The sequence below is a fragment of the Hesperophylax consimilis genome, chromosome 1 (genome assembly GCF_061612785.1).
Source record: "Hesperophylax consimilis isolate HC1 chromosome 1, BYU_Hcon_1.0, whole genome shotgun sequence".
Taxonomy (NCBI): domain Eukaryota; kingdom Metazoa; phylum Arthropoda; class Insecta; order Trichoptera; family Limnephilidae; genus Hesperophylax; species Hesperophylax consimilis.
The window spans coordinates 19,556,953-19,578,141 of NC_142836.1; the positions used below are offsets into that span (position 1 = coordinate 19,556,953).

The 21,189-nt window shown below is 35.1% G+C and overlaps 2 protein-coding genes across 2 annotated transcripts; both read right to left on the reverse strand.

The window, feature by feature from the left end:
- Positions 1–6,078: 6,078 nt before the first annotated feature.
- On the reverse strand, positions 6,079–13,091 carry LOC149426404 (mucin-6-like). The gene is made up of 5 exons (XM_089651196.1): positions 12,962–13,091; positions 12,668–12,871; positions 9,984–10,169; positions 8,782–8,982; positions 6,079–7,563 (listed from the first exon to the last, which is right to left on the reverse strand). Exons 1-5 carry the CDS (start codon positions 13,026–13,028, stop codon positions 7,286–7,288), a joined length of 936 nt encoding a protein of 311 aa, XP_089507322.1. The 5' UTR covers positions 13,029–13,091; the 3' UTR covers positions 6,079–7,285.
- Positions 13,092–14,832: 1,741 nt separating this feature from the next.
- LOC149426405 (mucin-5B-like) lies at positions 14,833–19,935 on the reverse strand. The gene is made up of 6 exons (XM_089651199.1): positions 19,809–19,935; positions 19,250–19,282; positions 17,973–18,149; positions 17,412–17,621; positions 16,453–16,629; positions 14,833–15,248 (listed from the first exon to the last, which is right to left on the reverse strand). Exons 1-6 carry the CDS (start codon positions 19,867–19,869, stop codon positions 15,067–15,069), a joined length of 840 nt encoding a protein of 279 aa, XP_089507325.1. The 5' UTR covers positions 19,870–19,935; the 3' UTR covers positions 14,833–15,066.
- Positions 19,936–21,189: the final 1,254 nt, after the last annotated feature.

A 21,189-nucleotide genomic window follows, 5' to 3' on the forward strand; every position in this document is an offset into this window, starting at 1 on the left:
AGAGAAAATAGAGATGATGAAATGAAAATAGAGAGAGAGGAATACTAGAAGTTTCACTTCTGTCTTGCGTAGGCTTGACACACCCACTTTTTTTTTGTACTGATGGTAATAAAGTGTGTAAGCCTAGCTTAAATTTGTACTTTAATTGTCGTAAATATTAAATAAGAATAAATATAATAAATAATGATATGTTAATTAATTAATGAAAAAGACAATTGAATTCGTTTTTCACTTAAAATGTTTACTATAGGAATATCGACTTTTGAAAGACATATAAGTAATAGATTTCTTTATATGGTATTTAAAGCCACAAAGAAAAGCCTTTGTATTATTATTAATTAAACATTTGAACATAATATTACAATTTAGGTTTTTCGTAGCTTCTGTTTTCTATTTTCTTTTCCTATTAACTATTTTCCGATTTCTATTAACTACTTTCCCATTAAAAGCATTTGCTTGTGGATGGAAGAAGAGTGTACATTTGCATCGATAAGAAATGGCAAATGGGTTCAGCGCTTCCTAAACATTCGTTACTAAGCTTCCGTAAAGCTTCTAAACGTAATATGAGAAAATAATTACGTTAAACATGCTTTGTGATTTGAACTTGTCGCTCAAAGGTATTCGTGACAAGTGAAAACACATTATTTTTCACGTTAGTGTAAAATTTTGATAAACCTCAAAATGTACGATGGGGGGTTTGGGAGGTTCTTAATTTATTTATTTTGCTTAAAGGGGTCGCTTAAGAACCGATGGTCGAATATCTTGACAATATTTCAGTATCGTAAAAATGGCGTAAAAATCAAGGTAACACAGCCTCCGTCGTTCTGTCGTCGCTGGACGTTGCGGTGCGGTGTTCGCGACCACTTTCGGGCATTATTACTCCATTCTCTGTGATTATAGCGGTGATGGATGGCGGATCTTGCCTAACTATTTCATCGAACAATTTGTTATGTGTATCCCGTCGTGTAAATTATCACTACGATAAAATAGGTAGGTATCTTACCACTCTAACCAACTCCTCTATGGTCGAGGGGTACAGCTCCCGACTAGCAAACTGGATGTTTCGGGTTCGAATCCCGGCGTGCGCAAGTAAAATTTATTAAATTAATTCGTGTAATTTCACGATTTACTCATTTAAAATAATATATAGTATATTTTCGGCACGTATCACAGTGGAAAATACTCTCAGTATTCTTACACTTTCCTCTTCTCCATCTCCTTCGCCTCCCCACTACCTTCAGCCTCATAACATACCCATTTGGGGATGCAATAGTCTCACTGGCTTCAGATGGTTGAGAGCAGTTGGGACGCTGGTGCGGTTTCATATTTTAAAAAAAATTCAAGACTTACCAGTTGTCTGCTTAACTTACATATGTATTTCCAAGAAGATGATAAAACAGTATCTCTTTTTGGTACAAAAGATTGTTTTATTTTATACTTTATTGGTATTAGAAAAATTATAAACTCTTGGGAAGGTAGAAAATGAGGGAAAGGCGTGGAATTGGAGGACGCTATTTCTTAAAGGCATGTTTAAAACAATGGCGCTTGTACTGAAGAATAATATGAAATTAAAACATTAACTCTTAGATAATAACAAAAACATAATAATATAATATCAGAAGGGTGTTTGTGAGGTGAGGTATAAATGTGAGTGAAGCAAGGAGTGTGTGACAAGGCCGAGTTATTTGGCGGTCCATCCCTTCTGCATCCCCCGGAATGGAAATGGCGTGATTGTGAAATCACCGACTAAAAAACCTTGATAATATTTAATCTCGAAAATATCTACCAACATAAAATATTTTACAAGTCGTGTATTATAACAGAATCAGTTCACACCAAAATTATAGAATGATTCTGTTAAAAACCTCGCTTTTCCATCTATGATTTCTATTAAAAGCCCGTACTTTATCGCCTACGCATAATGTCCTAGTTTAACGGCATGTTCACTGTGGTCTGCCCATAATCTGCCTCGTGGTTTTCTGAAACATCAGCAAATTTAACGAATTAATTAACATTTCCGTAATGGATTTAAAATATTATTCAATGTTGGTATGGTTTTAGAAATATTTGAAAAGGTATTTGTTTATCAATGTTCTTTAGCAAAGCTGTAAACCAAGGTTGTGAACTTTGTCTAACTTAATATTAATAACCAATATCCGGCCAAGAGACGAAAGCATTCACTTTTTTCTCAATAATTATTGGAGGTGATATAAAAGTGTTTTTTTTCATATATAAAAATTTATTTTGTGATTTTTCATTCACTCCAACAATTACATTAATTAGAAGAGTTTTAGTAAATTATACTAATTCTAGAAACAAGGATGAAATTACATGCATCGTCCTTAAAGTCAAAATAAATTGTGTCAGGCAAAGGAGTTTATTTCACACATAAAAAGAACCTTTTGACTCACTTCACTCAACGTAGATAGATATTCTGTAAAATTTAAGGAACTGACTTTAACCTTAAATAATTACAAGTATATATAATATTATTAAAAGTTTCAAGCAAATTACAAGGATCCCCAAATAATCTGTGGTATCTGTACGCAATAATTATTTTAACAAAAAATAATTATGGCTACGTTGAGAGTCTAATACTTAGTAATTAAAAATTAGGAAATGTCATGTTTCCTTAACTTCGGATATTAAAAGCCTGCGCGTATTTCGTGAGATTTATCAGTCATACAATCTTTATGAGAAAATTAGCCATAAAGATTTCGCGTTTACCTTATTCGTATCGTATAAGCCACACTTTAAAATTAAAATAAACGCTGATTCGGTTTTATACACCTCGTCGACATTATTCTGAACAAATGACCAAGTTAACGCTATTTTCAGTCGTTAAAAATAAGGCTATAGTGTGACCACATATTTCAAAGGGGTCGTAATTTTACAGCTTCAATACTTCTTGATCATTAAAATGTATAAATTTATGACCTTCAATAATTTGCCTAAGTACGTTTATTTAATTGAATACAAACGGCACAACAAGTGCCATAAACATAAATATAAAATTTTAAAGAATAAAGTGTAAAAAAGCTTTTAATATATAATAACTAAAAAGGTATAGAAAAATGAGTACGGCTTTTTAATCAATAAATCATTCAGAATATATCTGAAGACGTGTTCATGCAGGTGCCCTTGTCCGAATAAATACAATGGACAAGATGCGAAACTATTATTATTCTGAAAAACACGTGTTACGACTTCCTCATAATATATTCGTGATTTACCGATACTTTGTTATGAAATTTGTCAAATGATTCGCTATAGGATTCCAATCCCATTTTTAACGGGAAAACGAATAATCTGACCAGATTTTTAATAAATTAACATTATTTCATATCAGTAAGTCTTCTGCGTGTACAAAGGTAAGAAAAAAAGGATTAATAATCATGTATTAATTATATTATAAAAAAAAAATAGTTAAGAAAAAATTATTATTAAGTCATAATATTTTATTTATTTTTCGGAATAACTGTATTGAGTAAAACCTCAAATTGTAATATTTAAATATTGAAGACAATATTAGTGATTTCTAAACGAAAATCTGAAACAGAAAAATCAGAAAAGGAAACGGTCATATTCGAGTCCCAGATGTGACCGTTTCCTTTTCTGATTTTTCTGTTTCAGATTTTCGTTTAGAAATCACTAATATTGTCTTCAATATTTAAATTTTTCATAATATTTTACTTATTATGTTTTGGGTTGAAATTTTTTGCAGCCGAAATTTTGGCATTAAAAATATCAAAGAATATAATGTGAAAATTTAGAAAATCTAAGCACGTTCCTTCACGTCAATAAACTTGGAAGTCGTATGCCTCAATAACTAAATAAAATACCCTTAGAGGTGTGCCTATGTATAATTATTTCACCTGGTTTAATGGAATGCACGTAATTTGACTTAGAGCCCGGAATTTAATTCCCATCTCGGTGCAAGTGCAAATATTTACTGACATGAAATTAATATTCTAAGATTAATCGTTTTAAAGGTATGCAAGTCTGCAAGTGTGCGCAATAGGGATGAAGAGTGACTATGTTTTACAAATAACGCCAGAACTTGGAGTAACTTAATTCCCTAAAACTTTAGGCTTATGTCTTAGTAATCGATTTATGAGCTTCGAAGATAAGTACTGTTTTGTTTCTGAGTATCGAGAGTACTGGTTCGATTATAGTTAGTCGATTAATTAGAAAGGAGATATTTATAGTTTTTTATAACATGCACTAGACCCTTGTATATCCCTGAAATAATATGCTTTGTATTTGTAAATAAAGTAGAGATGTGGGTATCGCTAATGTTAAGTATTATTAATTTATGTTGTAGAATCTTGGTATAATTCTGGCAACAACTGTCCGGTCAGACACTGGTGATTGATTGGTTAAGTGGACAAACGCTTCAGGTTTCTACTCAGGTATCGTGGGTTCAACAAGAGCCCCAACTGCTCCCAACCGTCTGGAGCCTGTGAGACCATGTTGTTAGTCTAAAGGTAATGGGGATGGGGAAGGATTTGCGGAAGATAAATGTGGGAGAGTATCTGGCTGTTCAGATCTGGTCTGTCACCAAAAAAGGCTAAAGCCATTTTAAGCAACGTTTCAAATTTGAATTGTGGTTTTACACCAGGGCGATACTGAGAGTATCTTCCACTCTGGAATGTGACTCAAGCTACATAAGCTTTCCCTCAAGCCACCGTAATACAAAGGTTAAATATTTTATATTATGCATATATCAATTGTATTATGTTTGCTCTTATATGGCAAACAGAGTATAGCTCTCACCGCTCTGTTCAACAGAATTAAACAAACACTATTATTGTTATTATAATACCCATCAACAGTTTTCTTGGAAACTATCCACACATCAAAACAATAGTTATATTCACGGCACGTATCCCCCCCCCCACAACATCTGTCGTGTTTAGTGTTTAGCAGCCTCAAGATGTTTGCCGTGAGCTGAGGCGAGTGGTCTTTGATCGCGGGTCGCAGGTCGCAGGTCGCAGGTCGCAGGGAGGGTCTTCGTGCTCAGCTCACGAGGTTCGGTCGCGGGAGGCCCGGGCGGGCTATCGCGGGGTGTATCTTAATTTGCGTATCGCATGCCCCGGGGCAGTTAGCGCTACACTACTCACTACTCACTACTCACCGGCCCGGTCCAAAACAGAAAACTTTACTTCCCATATCCGCGCCGCTACGACACTAACGAAGGCCTCATTCCCAACAGACTCACAAATTAAAGGCATGGAGGTTCAATCGACGTTACAACACCCAGACCGATAATTCTTAATATAAAAAGGATGGAATATGCATTCATGGGTTACGCATAAACTGACAATATTTGGAAAACTTTTACTACCATCATTACCAGCGAAAAATGTTTATTGTGCAATGACTAGCTAGCTGGAGGTCACAGATTCTAATCTCGGCATGCGAAACTAAATTTTATATTATGAATTTGTGTTATTTCACAATTTAGTCATTTATACTTAGTATAATTGCGACACGTTACAGAGTGGAAGATACTCTCAGTATCGCTCTGATGTAAGACCACCATGCAGAAACGTTGCTTGAAATGCCTTTAGCCGTGTTTGGTGTCCAGATCTGAATAGCCAGGTACTGCCCCACCTTCCTCTTCCCCATCGCATTCCCCTCTCTAATACCTTCAGCCTCACAACTTACCCCAATTGGTAAGGTATATTTAGTTTATTTTTATGTTGACGAATAAATTTTCGAACGATTTGCAGTGTGCTATTTTCGATATGCCGCCTTAACGAAAGAAGCCCAGATAAAATAAATTTTCTGAAAGCTGATTCACATTCTTACCATTTTGCTGATATGCTGATAATCAAAGCCGTATTTACGCACAGGCCACCAAGGCTGCAGTCTGTGGGCTCGCACCACAATTTATTTAAAGATAAGTTGAGAAGATATAATAAATTATAAATCCTGTGTACAATAATAAATACATTTATACAGTGCATCAAAAGAACAACTGAATTATCTATCTAGCTTGTGTGATTACAGCGTAATGGTGTCATATTCCGCACGAGGAACAAAAGGAACATATAAAATATTAAAAAGACTATCTTGTTTAAAAATTATTATTTAAACTTAAGCTTTTCCACGCCACATGAATATTAACAACATAAATAATAATTTTGCATGACAACAATGCAATGGTGCATTGTGAACACAATATATACATAATATTTAAGATATACGAATTTTTCGGTGTATATAATTACCTAGATAACAAAAAAATTGTTGGAAACTGAACAAAACATTTTGAAAATAAATAATAGCTAGGACCAAAAAAAAAACAAATTTAAATTTTTCGGGGAAAGCTGTTCACATTGCAAATCCAGTTAAGCCCCATTCAAATACGGGTATAAAGTGAAAACTGACATCTTTTTTCCTAGTAAAAGGTCGCCATTGTGGTACAGGTAAATCATTTTAAAGATATCTCTGCTTGTGTAATGGGGTTCTGTATAGATCAAAAAATTATTCTATTTAATAATTATTTTCTTTTTGCTAAGATCCGTTTACAAGCTAAATCTTACTTGCACAAACTCTAATTTGCACAAGTGGGCATGTACATTACGATGGCAAAACTGTTGATGGCATTACCGTGCATGGGTTGCACAAAGATTAGTTTTCGCAAACTAAATTTGCACAAGTAAGCAAATAAGTAAATGGCTTGCGTACACTTCAAATGATTACGACTTTTGAAAACTGTTTGCGCATGCAAGTGGCTGTCGTATGGACGCCGCACAGGGTATCGTAATTTTTACGCATAATTTTGCACAAACTGCGCATGCTAGTCGCTGCGTGTGGACCTAAAGAATAAAACCACAAAAACATAAAAAGAACATTGTGAAATTTAATAGCTAGTCTAAATTTGAACGTTGCTGCGCACTGAGTTTCTTTGGGCATTTGCAGGGTAGGAGGTAACTGCATGCAAATATTCCAAAGTAGTACGAAAAACTTTTTTTAACTTTCGACATTATCGGTGTGCTCAAAATCATTAAAACGTTTCCTCTTTAAAATGCTTTACCTGTATCTACATACACAGTTGTATATTTGGAGGATATAATATATTTCACCTCCTTGGTTGTAAATGCCTAACAATAGCGACCTTTTTAATGTATGTCATTGGTTAGAAAAATACGCTTTCCTACGTTTTACCCGTATCAGAATAAGATTTTAATTACAATGAACAAAACATAAAAATTTCAACCATCACAAAAGTTATTACATTTTTTTCCCAAATAAAATATCGTGGTTGGAAAAGATCTTATTTTTTAATTGGCCTTCGAGCCAAACGCCTCAGTCGAGAAACTCTGCTTTTTCCGCTGCGAATAAAATTCAAAAATGTTTGCAGGGCAGTTGAAGACTGGGGACACTTCTTGATGGGAGTGCAGATGTTCCTGTGGTCTCTGGCGTACCCCTCCTGACAGTAGCATTTCTTCACGCATTGGTATCTGAACTTCTTGCAAGGCTGTCCCAGGGTGCTGCACTTGGTGTCACATGGAGAACCACATGCAAACTCCTCGTGAAGCCCAAAGCAATAATCTGAAAATCAAACAAATAATTGTCAGATTTATGTATGATGAATTTGATTCAGGTTCAATTTTTTGTAAGTATTCCTTGCATTCACTTTACATAGAGGGCCCGAATAGGGAGGAGAACGTCTTTTCATTAGAGAGGGAACAGCATAAGAAGTAAGGAAAATCAAAGTATGTCATCTTTCATCCCTTAGGCTCATGGTAACTGAAGAGTGCTTTAGACTTACTTGGCTAATATAAGTAAATGCTCTTTAAATTTAACAGACGAACCATTAGACCTAAGCAATTGCAACTATTAGTAAGTTTACGTCCACCGGTGAAATAACAAATATATTGTTCCAAAGAAATGCCATTGACATTCTGCATCAAAATCAGAGTTATTTTGGAAGTACAGTTTTAAAAAAGTTGTTTGAAATGGCATTAGCATTGTTAAGTGACCAGATCTAAATAGCCAGCAACTACACCACTGTCTCATCCCCTTCTCCCCGCTTCCTTCCTCCTCAAGACATATTCCAAATCAGTGATGCCTTGGTCCAACTGGCTCAGGGCCATTGTGTGGTAATCACTTGAAAAGTAGCTATTTTTCTATAAAAAGCGTGGTATTTAATTTACATTTACAAGGCATTGATACATTGAATCACAACACTAGTTTTATGGTGACCAATTCATTATAGTTATTTTATATAGTAAACAATATAGTGTTAGATTTTGGGCCTTAATAATAATTGTTTTTTCAAACCCCACACAACCGATAACCAACCCTTAATGTAAAGTAATTGTTGTTTCTCAGCTGCACAAAATCTAAAACACGCCCATTAGTAAGGGTGTAAAAATATTATGAATGGATGTAGTTTTGAATTAACGTTTTGATTTCTTCATAAAAATGCATCAGTTCAAAACTACAGGGGTAAAATAATATCTAATAAATTAATTTTTTTTTTAAATGTATTCCTTCCCCTTTTTGGATTCCAAACTCAAAAAATAATTATTTAAGTACAAACTAAATGTAACGTAAAGAGTATAGGTAAATGTGATAATTAGATAAGAACAAGATAAGTAATCATGCTGGAAAGAGATGAATGCAATAAATATGTTAAAACCAAATAAACACATAAATACTGAAATATGAAGAATACAAAAATGAGATCATGTAATGTAATATGTATTTAATTTTATATAATCTATGATATATTTTAACACTATAATTATATCTGTTTCTTCGTACCTTCGGGTAAACCTAGATTCTTGCAGTATTTTGGCATTATGCAGAGTCCATCTTCACCCCGTACCAAACCCTCTTTGCAAACGCAGCCAGCCTTGCATTCCTGGGAGCAGTTCAAATCTTCTCCATAGTTCTGGCAAGTTTGCTCACAGGCTGCCCTGCAGTAATGGAAGTCCTCTAAGGAGGTGCCGCATGGCAGTGGATCTGGTAATATAATAATGTTAATACGTAGTAAAAGGAAAAACTTTCATACGAGTAATGAAATTAGATTATTCTACTTATTAATCTATGGAGGGTAGTTGAGGGGGTTCAGAAACACTGAAATACATTACGGCATCACGCAAGTCTGTTTAATATGAAACATTTCACAACAGGTTACAGATAAACATAATATTTTAATAAGGGGTTTCCAGAAGGCCCCTGACTAGCAATCGGGAGGTCGTGGGTTAAAATCCCATTGAAGTCATATAAATGTTATGTCTCTGTACGTTATTTCAAAATTTATTAATTTCAAAATAATACATATTATATCCACTTGAGCGATTTTTGGTTAATTATGGCCATTTTTTAAAATATGTTTTGGGCGATCGCTTGTCATAAGGTGCTAAATTTATAGAACCTTAAATTATGCGATATGCGGCGAAATCTAGGTGGATTCGTTGGCTTCAAGCCGCAGTAAGCAGTTCATGTTTCCTTAATATTTTGAGAAATGATATTACTTAAATAATATGGTAAATGTGTATATATGTATGTGTATATACAACCAATCGCTCAAGTAGATATTTGCAACACATCCCAGAGTGGAAGATATTCTCAGTATCGCTCCGTGAATTGAAACGTTGCTTGAAATGGCTTTAGCCACGTTTAGTGAGTAGATCTAAATAACCAGGTACTTTTCGACCTTCCACTCCCCCATCTCCTTCCCCTCCCCACTACCTTCAGCCTCACAACATTGGAAATGCCTTAGACTCACTAGCTCAGACGGTTGGTTAACAGTAGGGACTCTTGTGCAGTATTCACATAAAAATTAATACAGTAAACTGCCCCCCCTCTCTTCACGAATCCAACTATGTAATATTTATATAATAAAGTCATGTGGATGATTCCTCCACATTGTCCACACTAAGATATAAAAATAATGCCATATGTCTTACGTCCACCTATCCCTAAAACTAAAGAGGGTTAAATAATTTGCAATGACTTACCCTGAAGCATATTTTTACAGAACTGTGGGGGTATGCAACTTCCTTCTTCATTTCTAACTAAGCCATCGTTGCAAATGCAGCCTGGTTTGCAGGGTTCTCGGCAGAACAATTCTTTGCCATAGTTTTCACAAGTAGTTTGGCAGTTTCCACATTCGTCATAGGTCTCCACATCCGGTGCTTTGCAGGCTGTTTTATCCAATAAAACATTTAATAATACTATCCACAAATTTTTTTCTTTATATTCCCTTTGATATTTTTCCCTTGGCCCATTTTTAGCGACATTGCACAAGAGGCCCATTGCCCGGAGGCAGTCGGTTTATAACGCAATATAGAACTAAGAGAAGATGATGTATTGAAAAAGAACAAAACGGAGGAAGATTATAAAAAATAAGGTGCAACATACTTTTTAAACGCACACTTATGTTCTGTAATTGATCTTTAGATTTTTATAGATATTTGGAAGACCTAGTAATCTTCACACGCAAAAGAAAACTAGAGGGATGGTACAATCCAACCTTCTACGGAAAGGAGTTACACCCTCGAACACGGTTAAGTACCTCGGAGTCATCATAGATGCCAAACTGAGCTGGAAAAACAAGGTGGAATATGTGGGCAGAAAGGCATGTTCGCTAATATGGGCAACTAGGCGGATCTGCGGCAGAACGTGGAGACTCAATCCTAAAATGATGCAATGACTGTACACAGCCATTGTAAAACCAAGGATCATGCATGCAGCCCTAGTCTGGTGGAGGAGAACAACACTGAAAACAGTAATAGTCACACTCAATCACATACAGGGACTCGCATGCAGAGGAATCACGGGAGCTATGCGAACCACTCCAATACTAGCCATGGGAGTGATCCTGAACCTACCCCCACTAATCTTAGAAATAGAGGGGGCGGCGATGGCGGCAGTCTACAGGCTACAATGCAAAGATCAATGGAGAGGTGAGCTGCCCAAAAACAGTCATACAGAGATCGGAACAAGACTGAGGGCAATTAGCCTGACAGCTGGAATGAAGCAGGATGGCAAAACAAGCCCAACACTTCTTCAGACAGCAATTTGGGATGATCTATCCCACAGGGGAGGAATGGGATACGGTTCCAGGTCCTACCTCCAAACATTAACTAATCTGGTTCACAGATGGGTCCAAGATGGAGAAGGGAACAGGGGCCGGAGCCTGTCTGCAGGGATCCAAGAGGAAACTCAGTATACCTCTAGGAACACACTTTATTGTGTTTTTAGCTGAGATGGAAGCCATCTTGGCCTGCGTACAGGAGAATATACGCATCGGGTACAGGAATAAGAACATAAGCATATGTTCTGATAGCCAGGAAGCCCTAATGGCACTGGGAAGTAACTGATGTGACTCCAGACTGGTGATGGAATGCAGGACTGTTCTTACTGAACGCTACCATCAATAAAATTACCCTAATCTGGGTACCAGGACATAAAGGTATTGAGGGCAACTAGTGGGCTGACGAACTTGCAAGGAAAGGGGCGAAAGCACCATTTGTAGGATCCGAGCCGGCCGTAGGAGTAGCAGCTTGCCACACAAAATTACATATTGATAGGTGGGTCAAATCCCAACACTGCAAAGAATGGGAGAGGACACCTAGAATGAGACAATCCTAAGTACTCATAAAAGGACCAGACCCTAGACGAACCAAGAAACTACTCGATATGAACAGAAACTCGCTGAGGGAACTGGTAGAACTACTAACAGGACACTGCCATCTCAGGAGAGACGTGCAGATATTGGGAGTGGAAAATACCAATAGATGCAGGAAATGTAAAGAGGATGAAAAGACTCCAATTCACCTTTGGTGCCAATGTCCTGCCCTGGTGGGAACTAGGCTCAGATACCTGGGGAGACATATAGTAGAACTAGAAGACATAGCCACATACCCAATAACAACCCTGGTGAACTTTATTAATGGGATTGGGTTGTTGTTAAAGAATTGAGGTAAAATGGGAGATAGCACAATGGGCCTATGGCCTAAGTGCTCACGGGAAATACGTGTAAACCGTCTATGCCCTTTAAAAAAAAAATTTTTTAAATTGATCTTTAGCAGGTCTTGAATCTACGAATTATCACCATAGAGTCAATGTTCTCACCGCTCTGCCAAAATGTGATTAAAAACATATAGTAATTATTATCATGTATTGAGAATTATGTGAGGTAAAGAAGCGTCAGAATGACCAACTTTTTTAGATTTACTTAAGTGGTTATCTTAAGTAAATAATAATTAGAGCCGGTCCTGTGCAGGGGCAATTGGAGCAGTCCGCTCCGGGCGCTAACTTGCCAATGCGCCAAGGAGCCAAGACCCTGATAATAACATAACAACTATTACAGCGTCCTTAAGTAAATAATAATCAGGACCGGTCCTGTGCAGGTGCAATTGGAGCGGTCCGCTCCGGACGCTGACTTGCCAACGTGCCGATGAGCACATAATATAACACCGATTACAGCGCCCTTAAGGCCTAATATTAAATGCCAGGCGCCATGGCTTAGGGCCGGCCCTAACAAATATACATTGTAATCAATATTTAGTGGTTCAACAGTGGAGGTGAAGTAGTTCAGCAGTATAAGAAAAACATAGCTGAGCAAAGTATTTTAAATATTTATACACAAAATTTTAAATCATGATGTTGTAAATGATTATGTTTCATTATAATTTACCTTCCGGGAAACACTCCTCGGGCAAAACACATTGCTTTTCATCGTTTCTGTAAAATCCCTTAATGCAAAAGCACCCCTTGACGCAAACATCTTCTTTACGACACACCGATTTTTCCACCAAATCGTAGCATGTTGGTGGACATGGTGGCCCACATATTCTATATTGTTCATGCTTTCCTAGACACTTAACCTCCTTTTCACTACCTGCAAAAACACAAACCCATAAATTAATAACTGCGTCACTGGAATTTTAAATCTTTGAAGTATTATAATAATATGTAATAGTTAACTTACACACATATTGTAAAACTACACTTAAAATGAAAAGTTGAAAACTAACTGATATTACTTTGACAGCCATTTTTAATCAGGCAAATATTGAACTGAATATACCTACTCTCTTACCGTGGACTTCACCTCTCAACATAGATCCCAAAGGCTAGTAACAGCTGTGTACACACACATTTATTTTTAATGATGTGTGGATTGAAACGCAGAAAGAATAAATAGTGCGGATTATGTGGCCTCAAACAAGAGTCAAGAAGTAATTTATATGAATAATGAAATCTTAATATGAAATTTCAGATTGGCAAATTGAAATGCAGAAGTACATACTGCTTACCTATTGGTTGAAGCTGATGGTGCTTTTGATCAAGATTGCTGTATTATGGATAAACTAAATATTAGGTACTTGACCAAACTTAAAATCATACATGGCAGGCTATAGGAACCATGGTTTTTTTTTATTATTATTACCTGAACCTGTGACATCATCCAGCGATTGTACTTTCAGTGGCTTTAACAATAAAATTAGTATACTTCGATGAAATCCTTCACTTTTCATTGTATGAACGCAATTCCACTGGACTTCTTAGGCTGGAATTATTCTGCAGGAGAGGTACAGTTGTTATTTAGTTAGACCTGCTTATGGCTGAGTGGTCCATAGGATCGGGTTTGTTTTAATCTCCTGCAAGGTAACGAGAGTGCTTAAATAATGCCCTCAGTTGATTAGTTGCATAATACATATTCTATGGGCTTGTGACGGGTATGCTGAAGTGTCCTTAATTTCTTCATATAAGAATACATCAATTATTATATTGTTCTAGACCCAACGTTTTGAACAGTCTTGCCTTAGAAGGGACATAATTGAAGCAAATGACATGTATTGTATTGTGCCAACTTGTGTAATATGTATTTGGATTTCAACGACTTACATCAATTACCTCCTGATATCATTCCTTTATCCCTGATATGGGAAACAGTAAAACTCTCCAGCTGCAGGAGTAAGTGAAACATCGCTCAACCCAACATTGTCCAAAAATAGAAAATTAACTTAATAATTCGTCTGATGGTATGCTTTCTTAATACAACCCAGTGTAATTTATTGAACTCGTTTTAGTTTAGCATTTCCCGAACTTCCTCAGCGCTCAACATGAGATTTAACTGCAGCCTCTTGTCAAGAAGCAGATATTTTATAGTGTGGAGCAAGTGTTACCTACATTAGTTACTAGATGTTTTCAAGGCAATAAGCAAACAGGCAACATAACTTTGATGAATCTAAACCCTAAACCATTAAAAAAATGTACCAACAAATCTCCATGAGTTCTCAGACCTGCCTAGTGCCTTCTCAGTCCTACTCAGAAATCAGTTTATTATAAGTTATATAATAATTAACATTCGTAACAAAATCAAAATTACCAAAATCACAACTATTAAACCACATATTATGATATGGTTGGCATCAGTTGTCCTTGAAGTTGGACCGATATCTCCATGCCATACATTTTCATTGAGTGAAAGAGAAGCACAGTAGAATCCTACTTGTAGAAAACTGTTACAATTTTTTGCTGTGAATTTTTGTGTTGAGTGTAGCACGTCACCACACCTTCTGTATCATGACTTCATATCAGCTTTACTATTTGTGATTTATATTCTTTCAATTCAAAATCATTACATTGGTAAAATAGTAATGAAATGGATAAATCAAAAGGCATTATTTTTTTATACAACCCAACATAATGCAAGTAGCACCTGAATCAACAAAAATGTTGACTTTGTTTTTAACATGCCTTCTAATATACATGCCAAATTCAGTTTTTTTTTCTTCATTGCAGTATAATATTTTGAGGATTAAGAAAATTACAAAGGTTACATCATAAAAACAGTTTTTTGGTTCAGAATTTCTTTATTTTGCAAAAGTTTTCTTTATGTTTATTTATTTATAGCAGAAGAGATGTAAGTAAACAATATAACAGATAATTATTTACAAACCATTTTATTTGACAAGTAAAAGCGAATGGTTAAAATATGGGTAAGAACTTAAATCATTAGGAAATGTTTTTTTTAATCTGTATGTGCTGAAGGACATTGTTGCAGTTTGCTAAGAAATTTGTAGGAAATTATTTCCTAGGGCAACTACCAACAGCAATACACTCATTCTTTACGTTCCTGGCGAATCCTGATTTACAGAAGCATTGTTCTGTGGCGTTCACCGCGGCCACTGGATTCACTTTGAGGGAGTCACATTTCAAGTCTGGTAGTACCCTGGAGTCGTATATTTGATTTGTGCCGTTGCAACCACCTGTCACAAATAGAAAAAAAACATTTTGCTTAACAAATTATTATGGAAAATTATGAAAATGTAATGAACAGGAAACGGCTTAGAGGGAGGTCAAGGAAGTGGTGGATCGACTGCGTGAAAGCGGATTGGAGCAAGACGGGAAGGCCTGAGGACTAGAAGTGGATTCCGAGGGAACAGAGCTGGTGAAAGCATTTGTAGAAGAGGCCAAATCCACTCTGGGCTGTACATAGTGATGATGATAAATGAACAAGGAAGAAGATTATTCATCTCTTTGAAAATAAGGTTTCAAGACTTACAACAGTCTCTTGCTAGCTGAGTTAATAACAATATGTAATTCTGGACCATGAAAATACGCAAATTTCGTTATGTTTTATTATAAATCATAGCATTCTGTGAAAGTAATGAAGCCTGTTGGGTTTTTCTAAGAGACTCCTTTAGTTCATTGTAGTAAATTGATTAGTTTGCCCCAGAACATCATTATGCACAAGAACTGTGCACTGAATCATTGAAAAATATTTATTCTTAAATCATTGTAAAGATTCACAAATAATTTTTGTTCACTCCTTAAAGGGGGCTAGGTAATCATGAAGTAAGTCAAATGTCATCGTTAGAGGGTAATAAGGTTTGTACAATCTCCTAGACACTGAACATATTTATAAGAGTCAGAGAATTCCTGACAGATTTTGATCAGAATTCAATATTGTGTAAACCTTTATTGATGAGCTAGTTTGTAAATGTTATGTGCATAGTCTTAAGTTATGGGTATCAAACATACTAATTTCTGCTGTTGGTGCAATATTACTGCCTAAAATTATTCACATTCAATGAACTCAAATTTGCTTCGAATTAAAGTGTCATTTTCAAAATTGGAACTTCATTTTTGAAGAATAATTCAGGCAAGCGGTAAAGTAGGTAGATGTGTTGTGTCTGTGAGTGCGTGTGTGAGTGTGTGTGTGTGTGTTTGTTTGTGTGTGTGCATGTCGTAAACGTATGGGTTCTTTGCAACAATGAACATCCAATATGTTTGTAATCAACCATAATTGAGTCTGTAATGGAGAAAAATAATAACACTCTCTCGTTGTTACTAACGATGCCAGCTGCCAGTAAGGAACTTAAATAATAAGGAGTTTAATACAAACATGAAAAATCACTTAATATTTATTTTTATAATATCTATAGGTAATCATAGATGATATTAACTTACGTGGGCATCTATCCAGTGGAACGCATTGTCCTTGAGAATCTCGATAGTAACCAAATTGGCAGTTACACTTTCCTCGAGGGGGAGCGATACACCTCACCTGCTCCACGCAAGTGTTTTCACAGGTTTCTCCCCGTAGAGGAAGTGCTTCCAAATTTGAGGCCAGTTTGCAGGTTCCAACTGAGAAATACAACTTATTAAATTAGCCTAATGTTAGTGTTTGATTATTAATTTGTAAGCCGTTTCTATACACGGGTTCTCTTTTATGAAACTTTCACTTCCAGAAGAAATATAAAACAGTTTCCAATGTTAAATAGCTGAAATTTTAATGCACAAACTGTACAGAGTGCATGTATGCCATATTTTTTAATTGTTCAAAAAAGTTGAACGCATTACGTTTGTTTCCACAGAAAATGATAGTTACTAAGAGACCACGAATATAGGTGAAATGTTACTTAAAAGGGGTTGAGCTATGTTAAGTGGCTAGATCTGCTTGGCCTAATACTTCATGAGGTGAGTAAATGCCTTTAAATACGAAATATGATGCTCGGGAAAACAACAAAAAAATAAAATTTAATTAAATATAAACTTACGTCTATTATCATTTTTTCTCATAAGATTTTTTCAATTTAGGTTTGTGTTTCAGGTTAATAATTATTGCTTATACATAATAGTAAATTATTTATTTATTTTGAATTTACGGAACTTTTATCATTAGGAATGAAGATTCTCACAGCCTACTACTTTGGTTGATATAATGTTTCGGACAGCCTTGCAGTGTCCATCATCAGGTCACATCCATGATTCTTACATGTGATGTGTGTTTGATTCCTCATTTAGCTACTGTAGGCTACCCAAAATGTTGGCACAGGAAGATTGCACAACACAATCATCACCGTTAAGATTCATCAAAGCATTACTTTCAATACTCGAGAATTGACGATAAAGTACATATTCCATACCTGGAGGGCACCTGCTGGCAGGCATGCAAACGTTGCGGGCATCTCTGACATTCCCAGGGAGGCAGAAGCACCCGGGTACACATGGATATGTACACCAAACAGAGGAGTTCCAGTTATCGCAAGTCCATTGGCAAGCAGTTCCACACAGCACAAATGTTTCATTCACTCCTGTGCATTTTATGGGTGTAACCTTTACTACAACCTCAGGTGCTGAAATCAATAATACTTATGTTCAGTTTATTTCTTCAAGACGTAGAACTCAATTAGCTTGTTAACTAGAAAAAACAAATTCGCAAAATTAATATAAAAACAAGATCTCACAACACACATCTTATTGAAATTGTCCAGTGATTTTATTAAGTATTTAATTTGTGTTTATTATTATTCACAGCGTCTGCGCATTTACATAATCAATGCAATATTAATGATCATATTTCTTATAATGATAATTCATTTCGATAGCCAAAAAATCATAGTACAATTAGTGATTATGAAAATGGTAGGAAGAGCCATAAATAATACTATGAAAAATAATTAATAAGTATTTGTCTGGAATCTTACGATCCGGTACACATTCATTTGGTTTAATGCAGGCGCCATCATTATTTCTGACCCATCCCTTTTTGCAGAAACATCCCACGATGCAGTCGGGTACGCTGCATTTGATGGGGGTTTTAGCATTACATATGTCTGGGCATGCTGTGCCGCAGGTGCTGTATTCTTCATTCGCCGCACATTCTGGTAAATATACATTATAAGATTACCCTTAAAATCAATTTGCATCTAATATGATGAAGTCAAACATCTTTCAGATGTGAAAACTTTATTCCTAAAACTGGAGGTATACAAATACAGTAAACCCCAGACATGATATATTATGACTAAGTTCCCACCAGTGGTGGTTCTTTATGGGGGGACATTGGGGACACTGGGGACAATCCCCACGAGATATTCCTGAAACCTTTGCAAGGTTTGCCTTTAACGAAATGAATGAATTCTTTAAACATATAAAGCAATTAACGTTTGCATAAATATAAAATAAAAATCGAAATTTGAGCAGGTCCTATGAACGAACAGACGTTCCCTCCACTTATTTCCTTGTAATTTCTAACACGACACTGAAGTTAATGTATATTTGCCATGCGCTGTACGCACAGGGATATGCGTAGACAAGGGACGTTATGAGACTTTTTACCTTAAATTCCTTTTTTTAAGTGATTTAAGTATGTTTTCTAGGCATTTTGCAAAACCACCCATGCACACTTGTATGTGGACTTCAAGAGCTCCGGACAAACTTTTAAATCCCTGTGTGATGAATAATTAGACAATTTTTATTGGGTCAAGAAAGTTATGTTAGATTCGAATGGGAATCGCATGTGTTAAAAATAAATTTTTCCATAATCTACCAAGGTATTGAGTTATTTTTATTATACTCGTCTACTTTAAATAGTCTATAATCTGATTAGGTGCAGAGAAAATTTTTTTATAATAATATTCTCCGGGCAGTGAGATTTCAGTACATACACGTCAAAAAAATGTCAGTCCCACCCCTTCAAAGAAGTGCTCGAGCCGCCACTAGTTCTCAAATGAGTTATTTTATACAATCCTTCGAAAAACCTTTATAAAGAGTTTCACTTGCATATAATACATTGAGGAGTGTCTCTCTATGTAGTTAAGTACACAATCCCAATCATCTTCCTTTTGATGTGTTAGACTAATGATTAAAAGATACTTTTCTCCAGCAGTGAATAGTAAATGAATAACAATCACATGATGTATATTTTTTTTGTTAAAAAAACCCTTTTGGCATCAATTTTAAAATAAAATTAATCACTCACTTATTGGAGCTCCTGCTTGTGAATGGGAGACATCTGAAAAAAAATAATAATGTAATGTATTATTTGTTGCAGACCTACAAGGGCATTTTTAAATATTTTACTATGGAACAAATAAGTGGCAGATTTATAGAGTTGCAAATGTCCCAATTTTGAGGGACACCGCTTTGATTCCTCTAATTTAATGAGAGTATTTAAAACTGGGAACAACAATTAAAGCGAAAATAATAATTAACACAAATACAAGATTTGAGAAGTAGAAACACTATTTAACTCTAAAAATATTTTCAGAACACCTCTACACAAATCGATCGAGACAAAATATACAACTTAGAACTATTCTCTCAGGGGACCTCCAGATAGACAAGGGAACACCAAAATGTCCAGTTGAACAGAGCCCCTATTCAATCCGACCCTGGAAATAATGAATTCCCCTAAAACTGCTGCCACGTGTTTTAAGAACACTTCAACAATATTACAACCTTCCTAATAAAAAAACACTATTTCCTATTCCTCTACTAGAACATCACAGATTATAATATTGAAATTTATTATTACTTACAGAATTTAACTGAGAATATTAAAAGAGCACATATAACATTGAAGCTCATACGAGTCTCCATCTTGCACGTACTATGAGACAACTTATTTTGCGGCTTCTATAAATAACCTTTTGTACTATTTATTTATTGTGTTTATTTTTCAACGTCTGGTATTGTGGTGCAGAAACTGTGCAAATTTTCGTGCAACTTGTTTTGCTGGTACGTTTTATAATGAAAAATACATTGTCACAAAATTTTGAATATCATGACTTCGGTGCTTTTTAATTTCATAAAGATTGATAGTATAAAATTTGGCTGAAATTATTTGTAGCTTGTATTTTTTAAATCGATGCAATGTTTTTTCTGAAAATTCTTCCAATATTTATATAAAAATACATAAGTACATAAGGGAATTTTTAAAGGAAGTTTTAATTATTCTAATTTTTATTCAAACACCCTACAGTTAAAAGTCAAATCAGTGATTGGTGAATAAATATTTTCAGCAGCACATATTATTAAAATTCTTTGAATATTGTGCCTTCAACAAACACACCTGAAATAATTACACTAATGGAGGCTGCCTGGACTAAACATACATACATATGTGCATAAGCGTCAAATTATTATTGTGTACATATTATTCGTCCATGATTATAATATTATTATTTAAATTAAGAGCATAAATATTTTTGCCTCGTCTCGATTCTGTAATTCAAGAAAGACCATCAAAAGATATTATTCCAAGCTTTTCAATAAAGGTATGCGCTCTTTGTGCTGACAGCTGGTTCTGATATTGTCCTAATAATAATGTATGTGTACAATGTTTAGTAGCAATATTTCTTTTTTTCTGTTTACATTATATTATCTTCAATATAGTATATTATATTTGTAGGTAACCTAATATAATTTTATAAATACCCTGCTAATACCGACAAAATAATGTGAATAGGTCGTATTGGTAAGATTTCATGAGAACAATCAACATGGCTTTCAAGATTAAGTTGTAAAGGTTTCTTCTTATTCTAAAAGTAAAGATGTTTATTGGGTTTGATTTCAATCACATTAGTACTTATTTACCTCAATAACGTTACTTAGCTACTTTAAATTTAGGCAATACCATTTTAATCATTAACAGCTAATGAAGTGTATGCCAAAACAATTTTTTTAATACAGTTGATATTTTAAAATAACAAAAAAAGTGGTTATGAAAAAACCAACTTCTCTGTTATCGCGAATTACCTCATTGGGTTATGTAAGATGCTAAATTATTTTATTCACTAAATTGTGTTCACAATGATATCTACAAAGTCGAAATATTTATAAATTTCCCTTGATTTGAATATGATTTTACACAAATATATTTTTTATTTTATATTGTAAAACGGTTCAATAGCACAAAAT